The 10,000-nt window shown below is 45.0% G+C and overlaps 2 protein-coding genes and 1 pseudogene across 2 annotated transcripts in view; all 3 read right to left on the bottom strand.

Annotated features, from left to right (window-relative positions):
• The window catches only part of LOC129354402 (nebulette-like), a 5,605-nt gene extending 849 nt beyond the window's left edge, over positions 1-4,756 (bottom strand). The window contains exons 1-14 of the mRNA XM_055023876.1: positions 4,737-4,756; positions 4,207-4,317; positions 3,850-3,960; positions 3,416-3,523; positions 2,804-2,911; positions 2,617-2,724; positions 2,322-2,432; positions 2,124-2,234; positions 1,537-1,647; positions 1,347-1,457; positions 1,157-1,255; positions 970-1,080; positions 536-643; positions 269-379 (exon numbers count right to left, since the gene is read on the bottom strand). Coding sequence (XP_054879851.1) covers positions 269-379; positions 536-643; positions 970-1,080; positions 1,157-1,255; positions 1,347-1,457; positions 1,537-1,647; positions 2,124-2,234; positions 2,322-2,432; positions 2,617-2,724; positions 2,804-2,911; positions 3,416-3,523; positions 3,850-3,960; positions 4,207-4,317; positions 4,737-4,748 — 1,431 coding nt within the window. The 5' untranslated portion in view covers positions 4,749-4,756. The remainder of the gene's footprint in view (positions 1-268; positions 380-535; positions 644-969; positions 1,081-1,156; positions 1,256-1,346; positions 1,458-1,536; positions 1,648-2,123; positions 2,235-2,321; positions 2,433-2,616; positions 2,725-2,803; positions 2,912-3,415; positions 3,524-3,849; positions 3,961-4,206; positions 4,318-4,736) is intronic.
• Positions 1-10,000, bottom strand: part of LOC129354409 (LIM zinc-binding domain-containing Nebulette-like) — a 53,825-nt pseudogene that overhangs the window by 17,785 nt on the left and 26,040 nt on the right.
• LOC129354405 (nebulette-like) overlaps positions 4,778-10,000 on the bottom strand; it is a 7,846-nt gene continuing 2,623 nt past the window's right edge. Inside the window, exons 8-19 of the mRNA XM_055023878.1 lie at positions 9,901-10,000; positions 9,482-9,592; positions 9,282-9,392; positions 8,672-8,779; positions 8,400-8,510; positions 7,898-8,008; positions 7,320-7,430; positions 7,000-7,110; positions 6,491-6,595; positions 5,240-5,348; positions 4,944-5,054; positions 4,778-4,846 (exon numbers count right to left, since the gene is read on the bottom strand). The exon at positions 9,901-10,000 is cut by the window's right edge and continues 8 nt beyond it. Of these exons, the coding sequence (XP_054879853.1) occupies positions 5,289-5,348; positions 6,491-6,595; positions 7,000-7,110; positions 7,320-7,430; positions 7,898-8,008; positions 8,400-8,510; positions 8,672-8,779; positions 9,282-9,392; positions 9,482-9,592; positions 9,901-10,000 (1,039 nt within the window). The 3' untranslated portion in view covers positions 4,778-4,846; positions 4,944-5,054; positions 5,240-5,288. The remainder of the gene's footprint in view (positions 4,847-4,943; positions 5,055-5,239; positions 5,349-6,490; positions 6,596-6,999; positions 7,111-7,319; positions 7,431-7,897; positions 8,009-8,399; positions 8,511-8,671; positions 8,780-9,281; positions 9,393-9,481; positions 9,593-9,900) is intronic.

Consider the following 10,000-nt stretch of genomic DNA (forward strand, 5'->3'; position numbering starts at 1 on the left):
GTTTTTCTCCAGAATCTGGTTTTAATGCGTTGAAGCTCCAGATGTTTGGTTCTGGTTCAGTTCTTCTCACTAACAGGCCTGTAGAGAAATGAAACTATTCTGACATCACAGTTTGTTTTAGTCTGTCTGCAGCTTCACTTAGAGAGAAAATGTTTTTGAACCAGAACAAGTGAACTCTGCTAAGGAACGATGGGAACGAGCCGCTCTGATGTTTTATGCTGAAATATTCAGGGCTGAGAAGCGTAGGGTGAATAATTCATGTGTTCACCTGGCTCTGCAGCTCAGTAACGTCTTTAACGCGGCGCGTCTCCAGCGTGTCGGGCAGCCGGTGGAACAGAGCGCCGCCGCTCTGCTTCCTGCTCGCCTCCCGGTATTTAACCTGCACAGGACGCAGGAGCAGGTACATCAAAACATTGAAATAAAAATATCTAACCAACAAATATATGTGGCATAATTCTACTAATTGACAAAGGAACCAGATATTTCTGTAACTAAACTCTGTGGTGAAATATGAATAAAAACATTTGTCCCTCGCCTCGCTGTGCGTCTCGCTCATGTCTTTAACAAACTGCGTCTGCAGAGTTTCAGGCAGCAGAGAGAACAGAGGGCTGGGCAGATCCTCCAGGTCCTTCCTGTACTTTGACTAGGACAGAAAGATGACATAAATATATTTAATAAACCTCTGATAGTAAGAGGTCCAAATATGAGGAGACAAACAAAATACAACAAACTATGAAGATTCATTAACTATTAATGTTGAAGCACATTTTTTATGTCAAAATTTAAAACATTTCATCCATCAATGTAAATATTAACACTTAGAAAATGTAAACTGATTGAAACTGATTGATTGAAACTGATTGATTGAAACTGATTGATTGAAATTGATTGAAACTGATTGATTGAAATTGATTGAAACTGATTGATTGAAACAGACGGACTGCAGCTGCGTGATGCGTTCAGGGTCACCTGGCTCTGGATCTCGGCCGTCTCTCTGGCCCGCTGCGTCTCCTCCGTCTCCGGGAGGCGGGAGTAAAGGCTCCTGCTCATCTCCTTCTTCCCCTCCTCTCTGTACTTCACCTGAGGGAATCAACCAATCACAGCTGACCGCAGCGTCTCCACGGCGACGGCCACGGCGACCCGGCTGAGGGTTTACCTGGCTGTAAACGTCTCTGAGCTCCTTGGCGAGCCGCGTCTCCGTCGTCTCAGGAAGGCGGTGGAACAGAGAGACGCTGAGCGGCTGCTTGTACTTCACCTGGAAACACAAAGTGATGTCAGCGAGGAAGACGAGGGATGAAGATGAGTGACGAAGACGAGTGACGAAGACGAGCGATGAAGGAGCGGACCTGGCTCTGTAGCTGCGTCGCGTCTTTCGCATGCTGCGTCTCCAGAGTCTCAGGAAGCTTTGAGTACAAACTGCTGGACGTTTCTTTTTTTCCTGACTCTTTATATTTCACCTGAAACACGACAGCAGGATTTAAAGTGACAGACACACATTTCAGGTTCAGGTTGATCTCAGAAAACTTGTGGTTTCACCTGACTCTGGATCTCAGAAACGGTTTTAGCGAACTGGGTTTGGTTGGTTTCTGGGAGCTGAGAGTAAACGCTGACCGTCTGGATCTTCTTCCCTCCTTCCTTATATTTGTTCTGAAGATCCAAAAGCAGGAAAACCTCTCATTATTTAGCATGTTGCTGCTACGTTGCTGTTCAGGAAGGAAACCCAGAGTTTCCTCAAACTCCAGATCCTTCTGGGACCTGCAGCTGGTCTGTGTCCACACCAGAACCGGACCAGCAGACTAAGACCAGATTCGGAGCAAACAGTGGTTCTGGTTGTTTGGTCTGAACCAGGATTCGGGTCTCTGATACCGAGTCCAACAAGCTGCAGAGGAAGAACTTTTCAGCCGTTTGGATCCAGAACCACAATGAATCCAGACCTTTACTTATCGGGTCAGCTCTACAGATGGGAGCAGAACCATCAGTACTGCAGACAAAACCCGAATCGACCCGACAGCAGAGATCGTCTCGGTACCAGGAAACCTTACAACCCAGCTCTTCTGGCTGAAGGTCACGACCTCTGGGCCGGGTCGTAGCCAAACTGAAACCCGATCAGGTCAGAACCGTACCTCGCTCTGGATTTCTGAAACCTCTCTGGCAAACTGAGTTTCTGCTGTTTCAGCCAGCTGGGCGTACAGAGGGCAGCTCATCTCCCTCCTTCCTTCCTCGCAGTATTTTTTCTGTGGAGACGGAGATCAGAGCGACGGCGTCAGTCGGCCGGTGAGCCGGTTGCGTCAGGCGGAGGAGCAGCAGGGACAGAAACTCACGCGGCTCTGCAGCGCTGCAGCGTCTTTGGCGTGTCGGGTCTCCAGGGTTTCAGGCAGCGAGGAGTAAAGAGATGAAGCCGCCTGCTCCTTCGCCGCCTGCTTGTACTTCACCTGACGGGACACACGGACCAGTCAGCCTCCTTATCACATCTGACCTCTGACCTCTATCTGCTGCTGCAGCGTTCTCTGACTTGATTGGTCAGATTTATCAGCGGCAGACCAATCAGACGTCAGCATGTTTGAAGCTCTGAATGTATTTTTAAATGTGATCTGATGTTAAGCTGCAGGTTGTCACCTCGCTGTGCGTCTCGGCCATTTCCTTAACGAACTGCGTCTGCAGGGTTTCAGGCAGCAGAGCGAACAGCGAGCCGGGCAGATCCTCCAGGTCCTTCCTGTACTTCACCTGCAGGACAGCAGCAGCTGAGCAGCAGCAGAGAGCAGCAGCAGAGAGCAGCAGCAGCTTTCAGAGCGCCGAGCCAAACCTCGCTCTGGACCTCCAGAACCTGCCGGGACCGCTGCATCTCCGGCGTCTCGCTGAGCTGCTGGTACAGAGACGGCGAGTCCTTCTGATGGTCCGCCTTATACTTCACCTGCAGCCACAACACCATGACAACACGCTGAGCTCATCCAGCAAATGTCTCCAGCATTAAATAAATCAGAAAACCTGGGAGGCTTCATTCATTTAAGCAAAAATAACGTGGAGAAAAACTCCAGAGGAACTGAGAATGTTTAGGTGGCATGACATTCATTTTAATGTAGAAGAAGAAAAGCCTGATTATGAGGAGAATCACTGAGCTAAAATAAAGACAGTGCAGCATTTATGACGTCATGTTGTGAGTTTAACCTGAGTTTTAACTGAAGCTCCTCATGCCAGCTGCTTTCTGACACGTTTAGCATATTTCTTTAGTCTGGTTATACAAATGAAAATTATAAAAATGAATTATAAAAAGTTATGAAAAGTTGAAATGATGAGGAAGCAGTTTGAGGTTGTAGGTGATAAATTGATCTGAACTTTAAAACATGATGATGTCGTTTGATCACATGGTTCATCTCATTGTTTCTGCTGTTTGACCTGCAGACGACCAGCTGCTCACCTGGCTCTGCAGGTCGGTCACCTCTTTGGCCCGCTGGGTCTGCAGCGTCTGAGGAAGGCTGGAGAACAAGCTGGACTGCAGCTGCTTCAGGTCCGACTGATACCGGACCTGACAGGCGACAAGCAGGCGGTAAGAACAGCAGGACGCTCAGGCAGCCTGCAGGCTGGACCACACAGCATCACACTTAATGCTTCACATCAAACATCTCATTATGGAAGCTGACAAAAATAAACTTTATAATAAGACAGAATCAGCAGCAAACTACTTTAAAACCAGAACATGAAGGTTCTCACCGGGTCCTCCAGCTTCCTGTAGGCTGAAATATGAGTCAGGATAGTTAGCCTTTCTAAGTGTGTGTGTGTGTGTGTGTGTGTGTGTGTGTGTGTGTGTGTGTGTGTGTGTGTGTGTGTGTGTGTGTGTGTGTGTGTGTGTACCTGGCTCTGCATCTCAGAAACCTGCTTGGCATGTCGGGTCTCCAGAGTTTCTGGCATCACAGAGTAGAGGCTGCTGCCGTCCTGCTGTCGGCCCGACGATTTGTACTTGTTCTGAAACAGAGTTTAACCGTCAGAACCTGCAGCAGCTTCACTCTTCATCACAGCGTCTTCATCACAGCGTCTTCGTCACAGTGTCTTCATCACAGCGTCTTCATCACAGCGTCTTCGTCACAGCGTCTTCGTCACAGCGTCTTCATCACAGCGTCTTCATCACAGCGTCTTCGTCACAGCGTCTTCATCACAGCGTTGTGATGAAGACGGACTCGTTCCTATGGATCCAGACGTTTCTGCTCTCACCTCGCTCTGCAGCTCAGCGGCGGCTAAAGCCGACTTGATGTCTCTGGTTTCTGGCAGCTGAGAGAAAACGCTCTGAGAGAGAAGCTGCTTCCCCTCCGCTGTGTATCTGTGCTGCAGTCAGAGGAACATGATTATTATTGTCATTATTATTATTGTTATTAAATGCAGGAGCTGCTGTCATCCTGAAGATGTTTCCACTCATCTTCATCATGTTTCCTGCCTCATTATTGTTTCTTATTTTAATTTCAAATCCATCTATAGAAGCAGGAACAATAAAAGTAAAACAGCAAATAAAATCTGAAGATTCATTTCCTGATACATATAATCTAAGAGTTTCCACTGCATGTATTAAATCATATTAATGTTTATTTGATATTTTGCTGTTTGTTCCTGAACAGATTCAGATTTTTACCACAAATCAAAGGTTGATTTTAAAAGCATTTATTCTGAAGGTTCTGCCTGTCGGATCCATTTGTTCCTGGTTCCTGTTGGATGTTAGTAATCAGCTGATCTGGTCTGTTGGCTCCTACTTGGCTCTGCATGAGGCCGACCTCGCGGCGAAGTGCGTCTCCAGAGTTTCAGGAAGCTGGTGGTAAACCGGACACTGCAGCTCCTTCTTCACTCCTTCTTTATAGAGCAGCTAAAAGAGACGTTATCCAACATAGCAGCGATCATCAGTCCCTTTAGCTGATTTAGTCCTTCCAGAACCCAACGTCTCCAGCAGCTCGTTGTCGTACCTGGCTCTGCAGACGCGTCGCCTCCTTGGCGTGTTGCATCTCCAGAGTTTCAGGCAGTCGGTGGAACAGAGACGATGAACTCTGCTTCTTACTGGCCTCTTTGTATTTTGCCTGAAGAGTAAAAACAGTTTCAGCTCAACAGTTTCCTCCGAACCAACTGGATCCTCTTTAGTTTTTCTCCTGAGGCTTCAGACTAAAACAGAACTGAGAAATATCCAGTTTGCATGATGCTGTTAGCTGAAGGAGGAAGGATGAGGTTCCTCTGGATGTTGTTCAGAGGAAGACGGTGTTCCCACCTGGCTCTGCAGCTCCGTCAGCTCTTTGGCTCTCAGCATGTCCAGAGAGTCAGGAAGCAGAGAGAAGAGAGAGGCTCAGATCCTTCATCCCGTCTGCTTTGTACTTCACCTGGTCGGGAAACCAGACAGAATCATTCACTAAGCTTCAGGCCTGCAGGATCAGACAGTCACAGATGGAAGCTCCAAGACAGGAAGTAGAGGTCAGCAGACAGGAAGTAGAGGTCAGCAGACAGGAAGTACAGGTCAGCAGACAGGAAGTACAGGTCAGCAGACAGGAAGTACCGGTCAGCAGACAGGAAGTACAGGTCAGCAGACAGGAAGTAGAGGTCAGCAGACAGGAAGTAGAGGTCAGCAGACAGGAAGTACAGGTCAGCAGACAGGAAGTAGAGGTGAGTAGACAGGAAGTACAGGTAAGCAGACAGGAAGTAGAGGTGAGTAGACAGGAAGTAGAGGTCAGCAGACAGGAAGTACAGGTCAGCAGACAGGAAGTAGAGGTGAGTAGACAGGAAGTACAGGTAAGCAGACAGGAAGTAGAGGTGAGTAGACAGGAAGTAGAGGTCAGCAGACAGGAAGTACAGGTCAGCAGACAGGAAATAGAGGTGAGTAGACAGGAAGTAGAGGTCAGCAGACAGGAAGTACAGGTAAGCAGACAGGAAGTAGAGGTCAGCAGACAGGAAGTACAGGTCAGCAGACAGGAAGTACAGGTCAGCAGACAGGAAGTAGAGGTCAGCAGACAGGAAGTAGAGGTCAGCAGACAGGAAGTAAAGGTCAGCAGACAGGAAGTAGAGGTGAGTAGACAGGAAGTACAGGTAAGCAGACAGGAAGTAGAGGTGAGTAGACAGGAAGTAGAGGTCAGCAGACAGGAAGTAGAGGTCAGCAGACAGGAAATAGAGGTCAGCAGACAGGAAGTACAGGTCAGCAGACAGGAAGTACAGGTCAGCAGACAGGAAGTAGAGGTCAACAGACAGGAAGTACAGGTCAGCAGACAGGAAGTACAGGTCAGCAGACAGGAAGTACATGTCAGCAGACAGGAAGTAGAGGTCAACAGACAGGAAGTACAGGTCAGCAGACAGGAAGTAGAGGTCAGTAGACAGGAAGTAGAGGTCAGCAGACAGGAAATAGAGGTCAGTAGACAGGAAGTAAAGGTGAGCAGACAGGAAGTACAGGTCAGCAGACAGGAAGTACAGGTCAGCAGACAGGAAATAGAGGTCAGTAGACAGGAAGTAGAGGTCAGCAGACAGGAAGTGGTACCTCACTCAGCATCTCCGTCTGCTGCCGGACAAACTGCGTGTTGATGGTTTCTGGCATCAGGTGGAAGATACTGGATCCAACCGGCTGGTTCTGTTTGTATGTCAGCTGGAGGAGCAACACACACATACACACACACACACACACACAGACATACACACACACACACACACACACACGCACACACACACACACACACAGACACACACACACACACACACCAGGCTGCAGTGAAAACTGACGTTTGTACAGTAAATGCTCCAGTCTGTTGATTCATCAATGATCATAAACAGCAAACAAATGTTGCAAATGGTCCAGTCAAAGTTCAGAGCTCAACCTTATTCGAATTCTGTAAATGGAAATCAAACAAATAAACTGAAGTAACAATGGAAATAAAAAGTGACTGATTGAGTCAGATAGGATTCTTTCTGTCGGTTCCTGCAAAATGAGGTCCTATAAGTTGTTGGAGGTCAGAGGTCGCGGTCCCAGTGTTGGACAGAGTTGGGGGTTACCTGGCTCTGCAGCTGCGTCGCCTCCTTAGCATGCTGCGTTTCCAGAGTCTCCGGTAGAGTCGAGTACAGAGAGTTCATCGACTCTTTCTTCCCTGATTCCTTATATTTCATCTGATTATGAACAAAAAGAATCAGTTCATGTTTAAAGAATCAGTTCTCCATGTTTAAGGAATCAGTTCTCCATGTTTAAAAGAATCAGTTCTCCATGTTTAAACTGATTCATCTGAAACACGTCTGTCATCTGCATAACTGGGTTCTCTCTGCTTTCATTCTGCTTCTTATTCCTGGTTGGATGTTTGAAATGATGAAGGTTTTATTACCTCACTCTGCAGCTCAGAGACAGTTTTAGCAAACTGAGTCTCTGCTGTTTCTGGGAGCTGAGAGTAAAAACTCTGAGACAGGCTCCTCTTCCCGTCCTCTTTGTATTTATTCTGCAACAAAATGAAAAACACTGAAAATAAAAGTAAAACTCATCAATCTAATAACACAAAGCGGATGAATTTCAGACTCTTTGATCTGGTTTCTTACCATCAGAGGGAAAACATCATTATTGATAAATCATTAAAAGTGAATTTATTAGAGTCTCTCCCTCCATCTTTATTTCATATTTTTCACAAATGTTTAAGTAACTCATGTATGTATAATTCATGTTATCTGACTGAGCCAAAGCTGCAGATTCATTTATCCACTTCAGAACCATTTCATTCATCAGATAATCAGTTCAAATAAATCACATTTACAGAGTTAAAGGAAACATTTAAACAAGTAGAGCATCAACATATTGATTTTTCAATCAATAAATAAAATCAATCTATAAACTAGGAGCAAATCCAGCAGCAACAAATAATCCACAGAAGCAGAAGAAACCATGAATCCGTGAGTGTTTAGTTGAATGTACCTCACTCAGTAGGTCAGTCATGTCTCTGGCGAAGCTGGTTTCCAGAGTGTCAGGGAGAGTCGAGTACAAAGAGCCGCTCATTTCCTTCTTCCCACTTTCTTTATATTTAATCTGTTCAAGAAATAAACCGTTAAATAATTTAAAACTTTCAAACACTGCAGCAAGCGACACATTAATGCTGCTAAAACACAGCGTGTGGCGTTCCACAGGGCTCACCACTCAGCACCAGGACTTTTGCTTTTGTTAAAAATCATTTAAAAACAAAAACAGGACAACATCTTTTAAATACTGTTCTATGATCACTGGAAACCTAATTATCATCTTCTTTGACTTATAAGTAAAGTTTTTGACAGAAGAAACTCCTGAAACAAAGAGACATAAATTTATTTTATTTAATTTTATATCATTGGAAAGGAAACTAGGAGAATCATCCTCCTCCTCATCATCCTCATCACATCATCCTGATCATCCTCCTCCTCCTCCTCATCCTCATCCTCATCACCTCGCTCTGCAGCTCTGCAGCTTCCTTCGCTCTCTGGATCTCCAGGTTGTTGTGGAGCTGAGAGTACAGGTTGACCCTCATCTCCTTCCTTCCAGCTTCTTTGTATTTAGTCTGGAAATTTAAGCCGAGATTCTCCATCAACTAGATTTAATGATCTGATTCAAACAAGACTTTTCAGGCATATTTACCAAGTTCTGGAAAAGTCATTTATAGTGTATGATATGATTATTTTACTAAACTATTTCACCAATGAAAAGCTGTCATGTTCGTACGTCGCTCTGCAGCTCTGACAGATGTTTGGCCATCTGGGTTTCCGTAGTTTCAGGCATCTGATGGTACAAACTGCTCTGGATCTCCTTCACGCCTTCTTTATATTTCACCTGCAGGAGACGATTCGTTACAAAACCTGAAGAACCTCAGGAAGATGTTTTACGCTGTTTTACTTTTCTCTAACATTAAAAGGAAAAAATGTGAAATAACTCAATAAATCGCAAAACAAGAAAACAGAAACAATTGGTCAAAAATGATAGGCTATTTTTAATATTAAATCTCACATTTACTCAGATAAAACAAAATAAAATTACTGTCCTGGTTAGCAAAGAGACGATAAGAACAATTATGATTACATAAGCAAATATAGGAAATATGTTTTTTATGAGAAACGTTAATGTCAAGATTTTCACCAAGTAGAAAATGTTTAAAATTCATTTTCATTTAAAATATAATAAATATAAGGAAAAATGTTTATTATCTATGAATAAAACAATGGTTTTTTTTAATCAGTTTTGGGTTTTTATGCGTTTCTGTTATTTTCTGCTGTTTTATTCATTTATTCTGCTGTGCGATCAGCGTTACTCTGCTGTCCTAGTCAAAGTCCCGTACGTCACTCTGCAGCTCCGAAGCCTCCTTGGCGTGTTGCGTGTCGATGGTCTCAGGCATCACAGAGTACAGGTTCACATTCATCTCCTTCTTACCGTCTTCTTTATATTTTACCTGAAAAACAAAGAAACCGAAGGATGATGAGATTCTTCATCCCGCAGTGAGGAAAACAGGATTCAGGTTTTAGTCATTTCTGCAGAGACCTGGCTCAGCAGGTCAGAGACGTCCTTAGCATGGAGCGTCTCCAGCGTCTTGGGCAGCTGGTGGAAGAGGCTGCAGCTCAGATCTCTCTTCACTGAATCTCTGTATTTCCTCTGGAGGAAAACAAACAGAGAACTAAAAATCATCAGTTAAATTAACTACGTTGTCCCACAGGGCTCAGGACTCAGCTCACTGCCTTAAACTACAGCTACACAGTCCAGTTTCATGTAGCTCAACCATAACTCACAGGTTAAGAAAGCAATTAATAAAAAACTATGTACATTTTGTTATCTTGAGTAAAAGCAACACTTTGAGGTTTGCTTTTGAATAATGATTTGTAGAAAAATGGTTTATTGTTTAGTGTGAGAACATGTGAGATGAGTGGACTGGTCCTGTGATGTTTCAGTGAAACGTTCGTTACCTCATTGATCAGATCAGAAACCTCCTTGGCGTGAATCGTCTCCAGCGTCTGAGGCAGCGAGGAAAACAGCGAGCGGCTCACTTCCTTCCTGCCCTGCTTG

The sequence above is a fragment of the Poeciliopsis prolifica genome, unplaced genomic scaffold (assembly GCF_027474105.1).
Source record: "Poeciliopsis prolifica strain line A6 unplaced genomic scaffold, Auburn_PproV2 SCAFFOLD109, whole genome shotgun sequence".
Taxonomy (NCBI): Eukaryota; Metazoa; Chordata; class Actinopteri; order Cyprinodontiformes; family Poeciliidae; genus Poeciliopsis; species Poeciliopsis prolifica.